This window comes from Arvicanthis niloticus, chromosome 1, assembly GCF_011762505.2.
Source record: "Arvicanthis niloticus isolate mArvNil1 chromosome 1, mArvNil1.pat.X, whole genome shotgun sequence".
Classification (NCBI taxonomy): Eukaryota; Metazoa; Chordata; class Mammalia; order Rodentia; family Muridae; genus Arvicanthis; species Arvicanthis niloticus.
This window is the reverse complement of record NC_047658.1, coordinates 20,789,673-20,808,032: the sequence shown is the minus strand read 5'-3', so window position 1 is coordinate 20,808,032 and position 18,360 is coordinate 20,789,673. Positions and strand designations below refer to the sequence as shown.

Below are 18,360 nucleotides of genomic sequence, written 5' to 3'. Positions count from 1 at the left end.
CTTCTCTGACTGGAGCACATGTAACCCCGAGGGCAAAGCTACAGGATAAATGTCACCCGTCTTCCTGAAGCACAAATTTGATTCAAAACTTTGGGAGGGGAAAAAAAAACTATTTTAATACCAAAATGAGTACTATGCCACAGCGTAGGTTAGAGAAAACCTATCATTTTTTAAAAGAAAGCAACAAAGTCCCAATCTATGTGAGCTCAATGTTGTTACCCTCTGAGGTTAGAAACAGACAGGAATGAGATTCCAGTTCAAGTTCCTGTGCACACATAGGCATAGGAAAAGGCCCAGGGAAGAGACACGACTCAAGGGCTGCAGCTTGAGCTGGGCCTAGAAGCCAGTGGCCCTGGCCTGCACCTTTGCACCCCTTCCTACATGACATCACTGTCAAATGCGAGCATAGGGGCCTTGCCCTTGAGAAATCACTCTCCTACAGAGGGGACACAGTCTTGCTTCTAGTAGCAGCTTTCCCTGTCTTTGCACCCAGGATCAAACTGAACTTAGTGGTCACGAACTGTGCCCACCACGATAAGCCGCCCTCTTCTTTCCCTGTTAGAGCCCACCAGCGCTCTGACCTATCACCTATGCACATTTATTTGGTCTGGTTTTCCCATGGAACTAGCTAGCAATCACTCATTGCAAAGCACGAATTGTAGTATGACCTGCCAGTTATCAGGTACCTGCAAAGTGTCAGGAAGCATACAGTTTATCTGTAGCATCTAAAGTCTTCCTAGCACCTCTGCAAAGTATATATTTATCTCCCTCTACCACCACCACCACCGCTTTATTGAGAAAAAAGAAGAAAAGGAAGAGGAGAAGCCAGGCAGGTGGCGCACATCCTTAATCCCACACTTGAGAGATCTCTGAGTTCAAGGTCAGAGATCTACATAGTGAGTTCCAAGCCAGCCAGAGGTGGACCTGTCCAAAACATACAAACAAACAAATGGAACAGGGTAAAATAATATCATTAGCCATTCCAGCATTCATCCAGTCAATCCTACCTACATGCCAACAAACAAACTGATACTACCCTGCCTCAGGGACTTGGAGGTGAATAGAGCCAGTGATGTCATTTTACAAACCATAGTGAGTGTAGTATCCAGAGTCCCAAGGGACTGCCTCAAACTGAACCCATCTCTTCCATTTACCAAACAGGCTACCTTGAGGCAGGGAAGATGCCCTTCATCTCCCCTTTGTAAAAGAAGGGGGAGTGATGGCAGTACCAACTTCCTAGGGATGCTGTGAATAATAAGTGAATTAATGTATGCCAGCATTCAGAACAGAGGCGTGCCAAGGTATCTTGCGGTGGGTGGTAGTATGAAGGAAGGGCATGGGTAACGGGGCAGAACCTAGTTCCGGTGACATTTAATTGTCAACCACAAGATGAATAGGGGTTTCCTAGGTGACACAGACAGTGGCAAAGGAGGGAGCAGGGTGTTGAAGGAATATTCTAGGTGGAGGGAATAATAGGCAAATATTAGACACAGCAGCAACTCACCTGTGCAAAGGTACAGCTGGACGATGGCATCGAGGAGCCCTCCGGAGTCTGCAGCTGGCAGCACAGAGTCTGCAATTTTAATAAGGCATCTCCAGGCCCAATGTTCTTGCATAACCCTGCACATCTAAGTCTGATGAGAGACTTGGTAAATGTTAAGTGAGTGAACACATGTGCAGTTGTGTCGGCTCCGCATGCAAGTCCACATGAATAGTGACGTGTGGACAGCTACATTCCAATTGTCCTGTCCAGCTGGACACATCTACTTTGTCAGGCTCTTTCTTCTGGGTGGGATGCTGACCTGAGTTTAGATGGAAATCTCAGCATCTGGAACTCAATGAGGATGCTGTTCCTGGTTCCCCACATATCAGGATGCTCAGATCTAAGCCAGCATGTTAGAGGTAAATTTCTTTTGGAATAGTCTTGATGAAAAAGCAACCCCCAGAATCAGGACAGAGCAGAGACTCTGCCCTGCAGGCACAAGCAGAGGCACTCAGAGTACTTAGTGACAGCCTGTGCTGTCCCTGACAGGGTGTAGAGGCTCAGTATGAAAAGCAGGGGCAGTCTGAAGACAGATCAATTGGTAAAGTGGTTGCCTTGAATGCAACCAGGCCCTGGGTGTGGTCCCTAGCATCTGTGAATCAAGTATGGTGGTGCAAACCTGTAACCACAGCACTCCAGGAGGCAGAGTGGGGGTTCAGGGGAGGGCATTGATCAGATGTTCAAGGTCATCCTCAGCTACATAGTGGGTCAGCCTGTTTTTCATGATTTCTCAAAGAAGGAAGGAAGGAAGGAAGGAAGGAAGGAAGGAAGGAAGGAAGGAAGGAAGGAAGGAAGGGAGGGAAGGAAGGAAAGAGGGAGGGAGGGAAGGAGGGAAGGAAGGAAGGAGAGAGAGAGAGAGAGAGAGAGAGAGAGAGAGAGAGAGAGAGAGAGAAGAAAATGGATCCAGGAGGATGACTATGCAAATCTAACACCCTGAGTTCAATCCCAGAACCCACATAGAAAACTTAAAAAGATTTCAAATTGCATATGAAATCCCAGCATTTCTAAGGGGAGATGGGAGAAGGACAGGAAGGAGGATCAGCTGGGAGCACCTACAGCACAGCACCAAAAAATGAGAGACTCTGCCTCAAAGAATCATCTTTTCACTAAGGCATGTGCATGCATGCCCTCAACTAATAAATAGTTTTTAAGACAGGAAAGACTGGGGGATAGGGAGAGATGGCTCTGTGGTTAAAAGTACTTGCTGTTCTTCCAGAGGACTCAAGTTTCGTTCCCAGCACCCATGTCAAGCAGCTCACAACCATCTGTAATTCCAGCTCCAGGGACTGCAATGCCTCTGGCTTCCTTGGGCAGCTGCAATCGTGCACACATACCCACATTCAGACACATACACCTATGCACATTAAAAATAATAATTATTGGGGGCTGGAGAGATGGCTCAGCAGCTAAGAGCACTGACTACTCTTCCAGAGGTCCTGAGTTCAATTCCCAGCAACCACATGGTGGCTCACAACCATCTGTAATGGGATCCAATGCCCTCTTCTGGTGTGTCTGAAGACAGCGACAGTGTACTCATATACATTAAATAAGCAAGTCTTTAAATAATAATAATAATTGTCTTAAAAGGGAAAGGCTAATAATGTTGAACACAGCCCCCATTTCCCAGATGGGGAAACTGAGGTTCAAAGAACAAGTACCCTAGGCTATACCAATTGCAGTCATGCCAGAACGAGACACCAGATAGCCATTATTTATCCTTCTCACCAAGATTTTCTTCCATCCTGCTGACTTCTGCTTCCTGGTCTAATTGGTATAGGGGTCTCTAGGTGGGGAAGATGCACAATCATAAGCACCCCAGGATTTCAGTCTTCCAGCCCCACTTAGAGCACACATCACAAAAGACAAGCCTGAGAGCAGGAGTGGGCGGGTTGTTCAGGGTCACGGCCTGCTTATGCCGGATTCTTTTTTATTTCCCCCTTGCTTTTTTAATTGAGTTTGAGGTAGTTGTTTTTGTTTCCTTAAGAAATGGGAAAGAATGAAGCTGCGTAAATACAACGGTATTAACTCTGAAAACCCCCTGCCATTTTAACTCTCTTACTGCAGAAATAAAAGAGAAATAATTTGTCCACCCACACGTAGCTCTCTCTGACGAAGGTAGGTGAATATTGCTTTGCTAATCGAGGGTGACTGCTGAAAGTGGAGCCTCTCTGACTGAAAGGAAAGCTACAGCAACCCCAAAAGGGGCCAGACCACCATAGGTCCACAGAGCCCTGAGCTCAGACAGAGCCAAGTCACCAACCAACGTCTCCTGTCCCACCTTCCGAAGGTCTCCCCCAGCCGGTAGAGATGGAAGCACTGGACGAGGCCGAAGGACTCCCCAGCAAGCAGAAAGAGATGCCACCACCCCCGCCACCCTCACCACCCTCTGAGCCAGCTCAGAAGCTGCCACCTCAAGGCGCCGGGAGCCACTCCCTCACCGTCAGAAGCAGCCTGTGCCTGTTTGCTGCCTCTCAGTTCCTGGTAAGACTGTCACGGGCCTCACCAGGGCCTGAAGAGACAGGGTGGGTTGAGGGATAGCCTTCTACTTCTCCCAAAGATGGCTGCCTGGGGAGGTTGAGGGATGAGGGCCTTTCTGGTGGCCTCAGTTACTTCAAGTATTCATGACTGGAGTGAAGGGAAGGCCGGAGTTCTGAGCTACAGTCTCAGGAATTAATTTCCTCATATCCTGCCAACCCTAATCCCTAACTAAAAAGACAGGGCAGGGATCTCTGGTCCCTGAGCCTGGTGTCCTTCAGAGTTCTCTCAGAAGACCTCCTGTCTAAGGAGGCCTTTCTGGAAGACTTCCCTTCTGTGTGTACCTGTGGGGTCTCCTGTGGGGAGGGCTGCCTCAGTTGCCGGTGATTAGCTTTTCTCCTGAAGAGTGCTGAGGCCCCCTCTGGGTATACCACCCTTCCCTCCATTGCCCAGTCTGAGAGGCTCGGGAGCTTCCTGGGGGCTGAAAGTGAACTTTGCAGGGCAACATAGGGGTAAAGGGGTGCAGCTGTACACTCAGTCTGCACCCCTGACTGCCCCAGCTCGCCTGTGGGGTGCTCTGGCTCAGTGGCCATGGCCATTCCTGGCTGCAGAACACCACAGACCTCATCTCCTCTTCGCTCACAGTGTTGAACCATCTGGGACCTGTGGTGAGTAAACTCTGAGGGACCTCTAGGACAGTGGGATGGAGTGGGTTAAGCTGGGACTCCCATTCCACCCTCACAACACCTAGCCAGGACATCTGAGTTTAAAATATGCTTCCAAGAACCCAAAGGCCTTCTGTGGTCATCCTACCCAGACCCAGGATGGGGTAATAGATAAGAGCACTGCCCTTCCCCAGTCTCTCAGTACACTGACCAGTTTGTCTGATATTCCCCAGGCCTGGCTGGGTTCTGGGACCTGGGGCATACCAAGTCTGCTGCTAGTCTCTCTGACTGTGAGCCTGGTCATCATCACCACCCTGGTAAGGTGCCTCTGTTCTCAGTCTCAGTGCCATCCGCCCCTCCCCCCTTTCTCTCTGTCTCTAGCCCCACTTCCCACCAGTTCCATCTGCTCCATAAGCAGGATGACCCTAGGAATTTTCCCAAAGATGGGTTTGTCTCCTTCAGTCAGTGTACCTCCTTAAAGCAGGAGGCTCCTTTCTAGAAGTTAGTAGGGCTGAGAGAAAGGGCAGAGGCAGAAATAACCCCAGGCTCTAGATTAAATCACAAGAAACGGGACAGAGAAGGGGGGCTAACATGTAGGAGCCAGAAGAATGCCATTGCTCCAAACCTTGTAGCATCAGAGGGCTCAATCCCACAGGATACCCCCATGAGCCAAGAGGGCAACAAACACAATCCCGGGTCCATGATGCTGTGTGCTCCCAACCAGGTGTGGCACCTCCTCAAGGAACCCCCAGAGCCACCTGCCCCACTGCCCCCAGAGGACAGGCGTCAATCAGTGAGCCGGCAGCCCTCCTTCACCTACTCAGAGTGGATGGAGGAGAAGGTAGAGGATGACTTCCTGGACCTGGATGCGGTGCCTGAGACACCTGTGTTTGACTGTGTGATGGACATCAAGCCTGAGACTGATCCCACCTCGTTGACTGTCAAGTCCATGGGTCTGCAGGAGAGGTGGGAGGGGTAGAGGAGGGATGGGCCTGGGATCACAAACTCTCAGCTACTTTAGAGGGTAGATGCCTAACTCCTGGTTTAGAGGACAGGGTTATCTCCGTAGTTTAGCATGTATAGACATGTCCTTTTTCAGTAATGCATGGTGATAAGGATACCTCAAGATGAATACCCAAAAATAATAATACAGTTCTTTCCCATGTACACACGGGCATGTTCAGGTGTGTACATACGCACATCCATACTCTCCTTGGCTTGAAGAAGTCACAGTTAGTTTCCTTACAGTTTTTACTTAAGATTACTTAAGTTTTGACTTACCTGTGTTCCTTGTAACTTGTGACTTGACAAAGGGACAATAGATAGCATTTCCCAAAAACCTCCTGGGCATGAAAACCCTACTTCCCTAGAGTGCCCCACAGGATTTCATGAGCATGCTTTGGGAGATAGTGACACCCTTTGTTTAGAACTAAGTAAGCTAACTCATATCTGGTTTGAGATACCCACACAATGTCCTAAAAATACTCGATGAGGGCTCAGAAAACCTAGACAATACTTCTTGGCTCAGCCACTTCCTCATGGAGAAAGCCTAGGCAATGTTAGCCCCCTTCTGAAACTCAGTGCTCCTTTCTATGTAATGAGGATCCTCCCGTCCTGATGTTTTAGACAGTGTGCATGATGGAGTTGGTCCAGTGTAGACATCTTTGCTGCTTCTGGCTGCCCTTGGGCTTCCTCCTCCCTTGGACAAAGAGGATTCTGGCCTCCCCTAGCTGGGATGCACTTGACCCCATGACAGCCTCATTCTAGAACTGTGCTACTAAGGTCTGAAGCTGTACTCTTGAGTTTGAGCCTCACCTTAGTAGATGTCTCCGCTGTGGGTCTCCTTCCTCAACAGAGTCCATGGGAGAGCCACTAGGAACAGCATGGGGGTGAAGCTTTTGGAACAGGGGTCTCCACCCCACTGTGGAAAGGAGCAGACAGGGGTGTAGGCAAAGCTGTATGGTCCTTAGGACAGGTTCTTGACACATCCCTCTTCCTGGAGCCCACTCTGCTCTCCACTGACCACCTTTCTCCTCCTTCTGTGACCCTTGCAGGAGGGGCTCCAATGTCTCTTTGACCCTGGACATGTGTACTCCTGGCTGCAACGAGGAGGGCTTTGGCTACCTGGTGTCCCCACGAGAGGAGTCAGCCCATGAGTACCTGCTCAGTGCCTCCCGTGTCCTCCAGGCAGAGGAGCTGCATGAGAAGGCCCTGGACCCTTTCTTACTGCAGGCAGAATTCTTTGTGAGTCCCTCCAAGTGTCCACCCCACCTTTGTACACACAGTGGTCCACCACCCACCCAGTTAGGGCTCGAGTGTACAGACCCAAACATGGAAGAGACAAACATCCCCTTACCGTCCTCTCCCTCAGCATCCTGCGCAAGCTTTCAGTCTCTGAGACCTGATATCCTCACCTAGAAAGTCAGACAAATGGCAGGAGTTAGGGAGATGATACCACACGTCAGACCAACAGTGGTACTTGGCAGGGTCCTTGTGGGAGTTAAAGGGGACAATACCATATGGCAGGCAGACAGTGGTGGTTCCGGATCTGTTTCAAGGGCTGTTCTTTGGAAGCTGAGAAAGCAGTAACCGCCTGGTGGTGTGGTTCAGTGGTAGACTCTGTGCCTAGCAGCACACACAAAGCCGGGTCAAAGCCCACGGGACAAGAACATTTTGTTTTTGCACTGTCCTGTCTTCCCACCCTTCTCTGACTACATTATCAGGGACGTTTCTCTCCATGTCCTTAGGTCTCCCCTTTTCTCCCCTGGGTTTAAAGCTTAGGTCCTAACTCCTTTCCCAACCTCTAACCAACATGTATTAGATCTAGAAGGACCCGAGAAGTGACAGTCCTGACCCCCTGCCTAGAGTGTGTAAGTTTGAAGTGAGCCTCGTCTGAGTGTGACGTGCGTGTGCTTTTTATACTGAGCCTCAGAAATAGCAGTCTCCACTGCCACGGGAGTCTTGGCTTGGCTTGGCTTGCCCCATGGGTCTGCACCCACAGTTATAAGAGGACTCCAGGAGTGAGAAGGGAGGAATTGAGGCCCCAATCATTTTCCCATCAGGCTCACCAGTCAGGTAGCTCATCCCCTTGAGCCACGTGGGCTCAGTGCTCCACACTCCACCGGCAGAACAGTGCTGGGCCCCAGCTTTCTTCTCCAGCCTTGTGCTCCACTCCCATACCAGCAGGAGCTGTCCACTTATGGGCCAGGGGACTGGGACCTTCCTCTCATCATTCTCACCTCAGAGTCTCTCATGTCTGGGTAGTCTTCCTCCACTACCCAGCCTCGGCTCCCACTCTCAGCTCCCACTTCTTGTGTAAAGAGTCCTCCGTGTCCCTTCCTGCTCAATAGATACCAATGATTTTTGTCAAGGAGGAAGGAACACAGGCTGCTCACCCACTCCATAGGCAATTCTGCACATGTGTGTGGTTGAGGGTTTTTTTTTTTTTTAATTATTATTTCTTTTGATTCTCACAAGAGCCCTAAGTTCCACTGTCTGCATTGGGCAAAGACCGTATAGCATATCCAGAGTCCGTGAGCAATATGGTCAGAAGCCAGAGTACACAGACAGATTAGGAGAAACTGCATGGGGAGGCATCCCAGTGAGAGGATTTAGCTGGGGTGAACCTAACAGTTAGAGCCAGTTTGGAGATACAGGGCTAAAACTAGTACTCTCAGCAAGTACAGCACATGAACATAGACCCACATGGGTCTGGGCAGAGGTGGGAGGCATGACTAAGAATGGAAAATCAAGAAAAAAGAAAGCCAAGTCGGGAAGATCACAAGTTCAAGGCCTGCCTGGACTACATAATGAGTTCGGGGTAGTAAGCAACTTACTGAGACTCTGCCCCAAAATTTAAAAGGGTAAGGGGAAAAGAGAGAGCTGGGATCTTAGCTCAGTGGTGGGGTACTTGCCCAGCATGCACAAGGCTCTAGGTTCAGTCTCCAGTATAAGGGAAAATGGGGAAAGGGACAAGAGAGGGAGGCCAGGTCCACAGAGACTTCACACACTAGGGTGCCCATCAGACACAGCACTGCTTCAAAGGGACAAAAGGACTGAAGGGATGGAGAACCAAACCCTCTTTTTAAGTGGGCCATCAGGGAGGGTTCCTAAAGGAAGTAACCTCAGATAGATGTGTGGAGGAGATGAAGGTGGGCAGATATTATCAAAAAGTGAACATCTCAAACAAAAGTCCAAGGAGAGAGTGACAGATGGCAGGAACACGAGTCCCCAGAGCTACCCGGCTGGCTGCTGCAAAGAGAGCAGGGAAGGAGGCGGTGGCTGGCAAGGTCACTTTTTGTCTTGTGTTTTCTCTTGGCCTTTTATTGAACGTCTATCACAAACCAGGCTGGCCCTCAATAGACAATTGCTGTGCTATTTACTTTATGCCCTTGGCATATGCCAGCAACTATTCTAAATGTGTGTGCGTGCTAACTCACTTAGCAGAAAATGCTTGTCAAATGAATACATGAACTCAAGCAGTCCCAGCACTGGCAGTTGGAGGTGAGCAGCCTCTGAATTTGGACTTCTGGGAAGATCATCCTGAAGCTGCTCACACTCCCATGTCTTCCTCTCCTAGGAAATCCCCATGAACTTTGTGGACCCAAAGGAGTACGACATCCCAGGGCTAGTGCGGAAGAATCGCTACAAAACCATCCTTCCCAGTGAGTACATGCTGCCCCGGGGTGGGGAGGGAAGTGAGGTTCTGTCATCTGGGAAGTCCTCAAGTCCGGGGCCCCTGGGGATGATGAATGAACAGCACAGGAGATGTTATGGAGGCTGGGACAACCAGGAAAGAGAAGAAATGAGCAGGGACTGCTTCACCTTCTGTTCCTGGACCCTTGTCCTTCCTGGCCAGAGGCATAGAATGCAACTGTAGAGGCACTTACACAGGGTGGTTCTGAAGCAATGAAGTGTATGTGTGGCCTTTCTCTTCTGAGTGGGTACATCATATTTTAAGAAAACGTTAAAGGTTCAGAGAAGGTAAGCGGCTTACCCACAGTCACACAGCTAGTAAGCCAAGGCTTTAAACCTGGGCTTCTGTGAACCCAGAATCGGGCTCTTCTGATTACCTGTGTTCTGTAGAACCTGACTGTCAGTCCTCTAACAAGCAGAGCCACCTCCGGAAGGGAATGAGGTGCTGTCATCCTGTGGTGATCTGTCTCTCATGGGGTGTATCCAGTGAGGCTACATAGCGATCCCCCTGTATGGCCTGAGCAGGGCTTGTCTCCTTTGGAGGTGGTTAGACCAGCTGACCTACTGTTCCCATTCTATCCCATGATGCCATTGTCAGGTCATTTTCATCAAGACCCTCTGGGGGTTACCTCAGAAGGATGGGGGTGTTGGAAGTGAACCCTCCCAAAACCTACTCCACCCAGTGTGTGGAGTAGTGAGCCCTGAAAAAGCAGTTTGCCATCAGCATCTCCAACAGCATGTAAGATGTCATGACTTATTTTTAACTTTTAAAATATCGACTTGTGGTTGCTATGGTGACACAGTCTCTAGGTAGTTACGTTTAAACAAAGCACCATTTAAGGCCAGGATGCCTTATTTGGGCTGCTCACCTCTTTTCCCAACTTATCCTCCCTGCTCCTGTTCTTCCTCCAGGCAACGGCCTGGCCACCCCAGAACCCAGCATTTTGCTTCGCTCCTTAGAATGGCCACTGGAGCTAGCCATACTCTGTGTGGTCCTGCTGGATGGTTGACGGCATCCCACCTCCTTCAACCATAGGAAACCTCCAGGCCCCTACACTCAGCACAGAATGTTGTACAGCCAGGCAGAGCTGACCCTGAACCTTAAGAGACTGGATGGGGTGGGGGTGGGGAGACAAAGAACATGGACCACAGAGGCATCCTCTGTGATCAGGAACACCCTGAGATTTATTTTTACCACTGATCACACACATGTCCTGAGCCCCATCCCAGGGACTGAGAACTTGGATTCTGCACACAAAGCTTGGTATCCAGCAAAAGAAACTGCTCTGTAGACAGTCCCGGGGTGAGCAATCACACCAGCAAAACAGTATGAAGATCACAATTTAGGGTCACCATGCTGTCCCATTCAGCACAGTACCTCAAGCCCCAAAAGGACAGCAAGCAACTGGGAGGAGGCACACTGGTCCTTCTTGAGTGAAAAAGCAGATGATTCCCTCAGATCCAGGCCCCTCCCTTCCATCCTTATTACCAAATGACTTTGTGGGTGTTCAGTCGTCCATGTTGCCCAAGTCTAATGAGCACTATTTACATATGGTACACTGACATAAATGTCCCTGGGAAAGATGCCAGGCAGGACAGCCTGTGACCTTGACACTTCTTATTGGATTGTGGCAGGCAGTCGTATTCTGACTTGGGCTTTTTCTCCTTCTTGCCTCTCACACGATGTGGCAGAACAGAAATCTAATCATGTCCCCTTCTTCCTTAAGCACAGTCAATGTCACCCTCTCTAAGCATGGTATGTGACCCTGTCTGGCATCTGGCTCCTCTCCAGTTTCTATTTCTCACCAGTCTCAGCCTTGGCCTGTGCACCTGCTCAAACAAACTGCTTGCTGTTTCTCCTCCTGGTCCTCCGACCCCCTGAAAAGTGCCACAACCCCCCTGTCCCAGTCACAGTCCCCTCTGTTCCTCCAGCCCCAGAGCTCTCAGGGCATGCTCTACTTGTCTTCCTACCTAATGCTATGCTATCTTTGAGGCAGGGATCATTCATCTCTTGTTGATCCAGAGTAGAAGCTTCTTCTCATAAACACAGCATCAAGCAGAGCTGACATGAACCTGCAATCATGACCGCCACCACAGCGACTCTCTGATTGCAAAGTTCTCACATCTGGCCAGAGAGGACAGTGCCCACATCTGTCCTTCTAGCACCTTAGCCTAAATAGGCAAACCAAGACAGTCCAGGCAGAGCTGCCTGCTTGAGCACTCTCTTCTGTTAGGCATGCAGAAACTCCCTTCTGCCTACTCTTACCTGTCCCCTCCCCTGAGCCACTACTATGTGCTCTCTACAAGAACTGTCCACACCCATATCACCTGACATGATGTAGGCAGAGATGGGGGCTGGCAGAAGGCTGAAATGCCCGTCACCTCCATCACCATCCCAACAACTCTAGGTTCTTCTCCATTCCCAATGTCTGGTGGAAACTCAGGATCACCGGCAGTTACATTTGTTATGTAGCACTTGCCATATGCTGTTGGGTGCCGCTTCTTGGCCCAGGGGCTATGGTTTTTTTCCTTTTAACTCTCTTTCTAATAATATTTATTTATTTTATATGCACACGTATATAAGTGTATGGGGCACACTTGTAGAGGTCTGAGGACAACCTGTGAGATTCAGTTCTCTCCTCCAGCACATGAGTCCCAGGGACCCAACTCAAGTTGTTATGCTTGGCAGCAAGCATCTCTGCTCTCTGATCCATCTTACTAGCCCCTGATAACCATTTTCATCTTTATAAGAAAAAAGAGGTTATCAGGTAGTGCCTCTTCATGACATTCCTGCAGTGCCTGTAACAGCACATACTGGCTGTGATCCCAGAGGAAATGTGGGTGCTGTGGAGGAGGACGGAGAGGTTGGGCCCAGCTCACACCCTCACCTGTCTCCCACCACAGATCCTCACAGCAGGGTACGTCTGACATCACCAGACCCTGAAGATCCTCTGAGTTCCTACATCAATGCCAACTACATCCGGGTATGTAGCTCCATCCCAAGAGTCTTCCACTAAAGGAGAGGCCTGAGCTGATACAATCTATCCTTCAGACTTGTCCCCCCAAGCCAGTGTGGCTCCTACAAGCCCCAAGAGGAGCTTAAGTGTGGGATGGGGCCCCGGGAGTGGCGCCTCCGACCCTGACCTGACTGACGGGCCGGACTTGGGTGGCTGCAGGGCTACAGTGGGGAGGAGAAGGTGTACATCGCCACCCAGGGACCCATCGTCAGCACTGTGGCCGACTTCTGGCGCATGGTATGGCAGGAGCGCACACCCATCATCGTCATGATCACCAACATCGAGGAGATGAACGAGGTAGGGGCCCTGTGCCATTGCTCCCTGCTTCGTGCCCCACTTGAAGCATCTCATTTGCATGCTGATCTTTATGAGACTCTTGTGAGCCTGGCATGCACTCAGCTGTGAACATAAGGAAATGAGAGGTGTTGGGAGTTAAGGTGTACACTCAAGGCCACACAAAGCCGAGCAGGGTCTGTAGCTGGCTTCTCCCACCGCATCCAGTGGCTATGATTTCAGACATCATCCTCTGTTGCATCCCAGTCTGCACATCATGTCTGCCACTGGTGTGCATGCTCAGGATGAACAGGCTTATTTAATTGAAATCTCTACTTTAAAAAAAAACAAATAATTCCTTCAGAGGGAGGTTGGAGAGAGAGAAAGCTCAACTGAAGACCTGAGTTTTATCCCCATGTAAATAAGTCCAGGTATGCTGTGTGCATGCAGCTGTATCCCCAGTGCTAGGGAAGCTGAGAGACAGGCAGATCTAGAGCTGTAGATCTAGATCTACAGCTAGTCTAGTTAGCTACTGCGTTCCAAGCCAATGAGAGATCCTGTCTGAAAAACCAAGGTGGACTTCCCATGAGGAACAACACTTGAGAAACTCTGACCTCCACACATAGGCACAGACACATAGGCACACACACACACACACACACACACACACAAAGTCCTACAAAAAGGCATCATTCTCATTTTTCAAATGGGGAAACTGAGGCTCAGAAATAAGGAGTAAGTTACAGGTTATGAAGTCAAGATTTCAACACAGACCCCTAAAATGAAGGCTGTCATCCTTGTACACCCGTCTGCTGGCCCCAGTAGAGCAGGAAGGGATGTGGAGGAGGAACAGGAATATAACCCAGCCTGATCTCGGTCCTTGCAGAAGTGCACGGAATATTGGCCAGAAGAGCAGGTAGTCCACGACGGCGTGGAGATCACTGTGCAGAAAGTCATCCACACGGAGGACTACCGGCTACGACTCATCTCTCTCAGGGTGAGGCCTGGACCTAGACAGGAAAGGGCTGTCAGGGAGACTTAGATGAGACCCCTAACTGAAAACAGTACTGAAAGGCCTTACTGTAGGTGACACATCGGCCTACGGCACTCCCAGGCCTTACTGGTAAGCAGGGGTCAATAGACTCAGACACTAAGAGAGCCTCGGCTTTTCAAACTTGCTTGTGTGTGCATTAAGCTCTTCTTGTGCACTGCTGATCACAGCAGCTCTTCTCCACATCTTCTCAAGGGCAGACTACCTGGGCAAGGAGGCTTCAAGGGCTTCCAGCATTGTCCATATCTTAACTGAGAGTTCCTTATGACTTTGAGTGACAGTAATGTCCCTTCCAATGGAGTGCTGGCTTCATGTCTGATGCACTCAAAATGCCCACCAGCAGAGGGCAGGCACTCCTTGCTACTTTGGGACACACAGTCATGGTTACAGGAAATGGCAGGAAAAAGGAAAACACACAAAATGTGAACAACACGAAGCAGCTCAGAAGAGTTGGGGAAGGCGTCCTCCCACAGGAAAGTTGCACTGCTTCTGGGATAAGCAGAAGAGGAGAGATGCTCCTTTGGGGCATCAGAAGGTTCTGGTTTGGAGAAGTGATGAGATGTGTTCGTGGAAGGTGGAGAACCCTGTGATAGCCCAGAAAGTTAGAGAAGTTAAGTCAAGTGCCAGGAAGCGGATGCCCTATTCAGAAACAGCATGATGCTGACGCTAACAGCCATAGGGTTTAGCCACATAAAACAGCTCAGGACCTGACATGTGTCTCTCTGGGCTGCCCTGTCTCTCACTGGATGCAATGCTGGGCAAGATGCCAGGGTGCCTTAGCCCCATCCTGTCATGTGGACACTGTCCACATGGGCATCTAACACCAAGACTTCCTGGAAAGCCTGAAGGCCAGGGAGTGAGGGGCAGTCGGTGTGGTCACTGTCACTGCAGAGTAACCCAAGGACATGAGGAACCCTCTTCCAAATAAAGAGGCTATGAGACAGGCTAGAGAAGAAGAACCAGGGTGTCTTGGTAATGGAGGGTGTTTCCAAGCACCTGCTTTGTGGTTCTGGGTCGGGTACTGGGAGCATAACTGTGTCCTGGACTCTGCCAGGAGCACCCATAAGATGGTAAACACCAAGTAGTGCTAGGCAAGGATGGAGAAGGGCAGTCTGCCAGATGGCACGCTCTGGGGCAGAGGCTGCTTCCTGGGAGTGCTGCATGGCGTCCTGGAGGATCGGGAAGGGGTGACCGGGAGTGGGCAAGTAGCGAAGCTTTCCTAGCACGCAGAAGGTACAGCGATATGGGCAAGCACACATGTGTGCCCATTTCCTGGACTGAGTCCTCCCAGGGCAGGAAGGATGATGGAGTGAGGGAACTTCCTGGGGTCTCTACTCTAAGGGTATGAATCACATCTGAAGGAGTGAACTCCTGACCCATCTTCAGATTCTCACACACGGGGAAAGGAGGTTTTAACATACGAAGCTGGGGGAGGAAGCCACCGCATTCAGTCTACGGTGAAGGGTTTCTTGGTTTAGTGTGGGATTAGAGATTTAACCCAGGTTCTCACTCACACAGGGCCAAAACTCTCTCACTGAACCACATCCCTAGCCCTTTTTTGTTTGTTTGTTTGTTTGTTTGTTTGGGGTTTTGGGGGGTTGTTTGTTTGTTTGTTTGTTTGTTTGTTTTTCGAGACAGGGTTTCTCTGTATAGCCCAGGCTGTCCTGGAACTCACTCTGTAGACCAGGCTGGCCTCGAACTCAGAAATCCGCCTGCCTCTGCCTCCCAAGTGCTGGGATTAAAGGCGTGCGCCACCACCGCCCGGCCCCTAGCCCTTTTTACCATTTTGAGACAGTCTCACTAAGTTTCCGAGGCTGGCCTGGAACTTACTCTGCAGACCCCATGTAGACCTTGAGATTGTGATCTTTCTGCCTCAGGCGTCCACATAGCTAGATTTACAGGCCTGAACCATCAGGCCAAGGCAGCAAAAGGTCTTAAACACAGTGAAGTGTCCAGATTTATGCTGGGGAGGGACCATTTTGATGCTACGGGTCTTTGGTAGTCAAGGAGGAGGAAGGTCGGACCTACCTATGGGATGGTAGAATAGAGAGGAGGCTATGAGGTAATGAGGACAGTGGAGTGCGCAGGAGTACAGTGCCTGCGCTCTCGGTCATGTGACTAGGGGTACCTGGAACATGTGTCAGGATAAGGAACTTTCCAACAGTAATAAATTAGAGAACAGGCCCTTTGCCTTTCTTGGATGATTTTAGAGTTTAGAAGCCAATGTCACATGCACGCACACACTGACCTGTCTCGTGCCATTAGGCAATATGGTAGACACGGACTAAGGATCCGTACTCTGTGTTCCTCCCTTTCCTCCCTTCCAGTCACCATCTTTGGATGAACTAGGTCTGAAAGCATTCACATGTATATGGGGGTGGGGGGCTCTCTCTCTCTCCTGGGCAGAGAGGGACTGAAGAGCGAAGCTTGAAACATTACTGGTTCACATCCTGGCCTGACCAGAAGACCCCAGACCGGGCTCCCCCACTCCTACACCTGGTACGGGAGGTGGAGGAGGCAGCCCAGCAAGAGAGACCCCATTGTTCTCCAATCATCGTTCACTGCAGGTGGGTTCTCCCGGCCAACCACTGGGGCAGGGCCACTCCCATCCCTAAGCTGCTCTGTCCCTCACCCCATCATCCCCTTGGCCCTCAGTGCAGGGATTGGGAGAACTGGCTGCTTCATTGCCACCAGCATCTGCTGCCAGCAGCTGCGACGTGAGGGTGTGGTGGACATCCTAAAGACCACGTGTCAGCTCCGTCAGGACAGGTCAGCCTGCTGATAAGGGGAGGAGAGGGTGGCAGTATGACATGTATATGAATCAAGGGACAGTTGACAAACCAGACATAGTATGTAAAGCAGATGGGGAGAAGAAAAACCAAATGGGAGAAAGCAGAATCCAGTCAACTCTCTTCTGGAGGAAGGCAGAAGAGAGGCAGCTAGTGGGAAGGACAGGGCCTGGAAACAAAGGTGTATCCCTAAAAAAAAAGGGGCAGAGGACCATAGCTGGGAAGAGTTGGTCTCTCTAAGCTACAGACAAGCTGGTGCCTCTAGTTTTGGGGGAACCCCTCCCACAGCATACTGCATCTCTACTGGGCAGGGGTGGCATGATCCAGACATGCGAACAGTACCAGTTTGTGCACCACGCCATGAGCCTCTATGAGAAGCAGCTGTCCCTCCAGTCCTCAGAGTGACCACGCTCTTCCTCTGAGATCCACTGGGCACTGCCAAGCCTGAAGCTGGGCCTTCACCCCAACTACCCAAGATCTTGCCTTGGGTCCTGGGCCTGTTTGCTGGCCCTCCCCCTCATTCTTCCCTCTCTTCAGTCTGCTCCTCATCTGTTGTCCTGGTCTGGTCCCTACCCCAAGCCTAACTCTTCTACTGTATGTACTGCAGAGTTAGGGATGGCAGGGGAGGAATGTGCCAGGCCAGGCCTGGGGCCCCTGGGCCTGACCCACACCATATAGACCTGGGGCCTCAGTTTTAACCATGGTTCCACAGCTACTTGGTCCAAAATGTTTCCATGCCACACCCCCAAAGTGTCCTACCACAATGTGTTCTGTCTGTCCATCCATCACAGCTATCTGTACCAAACACTGTGTCCCCTCAGTCAGGAAAGGAGCACTGAATTGAACTCTCGCCCCTCAGCCCTCACGCACATCCCCACACCCAGACTCTCACCCCGCTCCTCAGGCAGAGATACCTACCTGCCTCTGGCCCCGCTGGCTCCCCTGAAAATACAGAGTGCATTTGGCCACTAGGATGTGGATGGCAGAGACCAGGCAGGGAAGCAGGTGATGGTTGACAGAGAGATCCCAGCTAAGAAGGCTCCTGGGCAAGGATGGGCATCTCCAGCCTATGAGCCACTGGAGAGGAAGAAGACAGATGAAGTAGGGAATCCCAAAGATCTGAGCCCTGAGGGGGGCCTCCAAGCATGGGATGGGGACAGCTCCAGACCTGCGGAGACATCTTTCTGTGTCACTATGGGAAACCGCAAGTGTCTCTCTACATGTCACTCTGTGTGTGTTCCCTTATCCATGTGTGTTGAGAGCCCATGAGCAGGGCATGCATGACTCTTTGGCAACATGTGTTATCCTGGAGCCACGTGTTTTTAATGCTGACTTTAAGTATTTATTCCACGGCAAACAGAGGCATTTGGTGTCTTTTTATAATCCGCTCGTGGTCATTGAATAGAGCAATAAACAAAGCATTTTGAGCAAAACTAGCCTCCTGGGTCTGTCATTTCCTGTTCTCTCCTTACACCCTAGGCTTTTTGCGCACCCCCCCATACACACACACACACACACACACACACACACACACACACACAACCTTCCCAGCCCATGTGCATAAAGTTGGCCCTCATGCTCACTAGCGCCCCTGTGGAGGTTGGGAATATACATGAAGCTGGATTTGAAAAAACAGTCTAGTAACACCTCAGGATTCCCACTTGCCTCCAGTCCACAGAGGTCCACTACACCATAAGGAACCTCAAAAGTGGGTATGGGACACTTCCAGGAAGGCAAAGTAACTAACAGGTCACCAGCTGCAACAGGCGAGCCAGGGAGGCCAAGGGTGGGACAAGGGGACACTCCCATCACACCCAGGCCCCTCTTCATTGGGTAGCATGCTTCTTTTCTC

General features: G+C 50.5%; 1 protein-coding gene across 9 annotated transcripts in view; it reads left to right on the top strand.

Annotated features, from left to right (window-relative positions):
• Positions 1-17,941, top strand: part of Ptpn5 (protein tyrosine phosphatase non-receptor type 5) — a 53,882-nt gene extending 35,941 nt beyond the window's left edge. For 4 of the 9 annotated variants that reach the window (XM_076934818.1, XM_076934787.1, XM_076934796.1 and 1 more), the window contains 12 exons: positions 3,831-4,024; positions 4,579-4,686; positions 4,917-5,000; positions 5,408-5,649; positions 6,738-6,927; positions 9,263-9,347; positions 12,283-12,362; positions 12,555-12,692; positions 13,555-13,665; positions 16,126-16,286; positions 16,375-16,488; positions 16,820-17,941. In XM_076934818.1, the coding sequence (XP_076790933.1) occupies positions 3,831-4,024; positions 4,579-4,686; positions 4,917-5,000; positions 5,408-5,649; positions 6,738-6,927; positions 9,263-9,347; positions 12,283-12,362; positions 12,555-12,692; positions 13,555-13,665; positions 16,126-16,286; positions 16,375-16,488; positions 16,820-16,913 (1,601 nt within the window). In that variant the 3' untranslated portion in view covers positions 16,914-17,941. The remainder of the gene's footprint in view (positions 1-3,830; positions 4,025-4,578; positions 4,687-4,916; positions 5,001-5,407; positions 5,650-6,737; positions 6,928-9,262; positions 9,348-12,282; positions 12,363-12,554; positions 12,693-13,554; positions 13,666-16,125; positions 16,287-16,374; positions 16,489-16,819) is intronic. The other 5 variants (XM_076934811.1, XM_076934816.1, XM_076934799.1 and 2 more) reach the window with 2 other exon arrangements.
• The last annotated feature ends 419 nt before the right edge of the window (positions 17,942-18,360 follow it).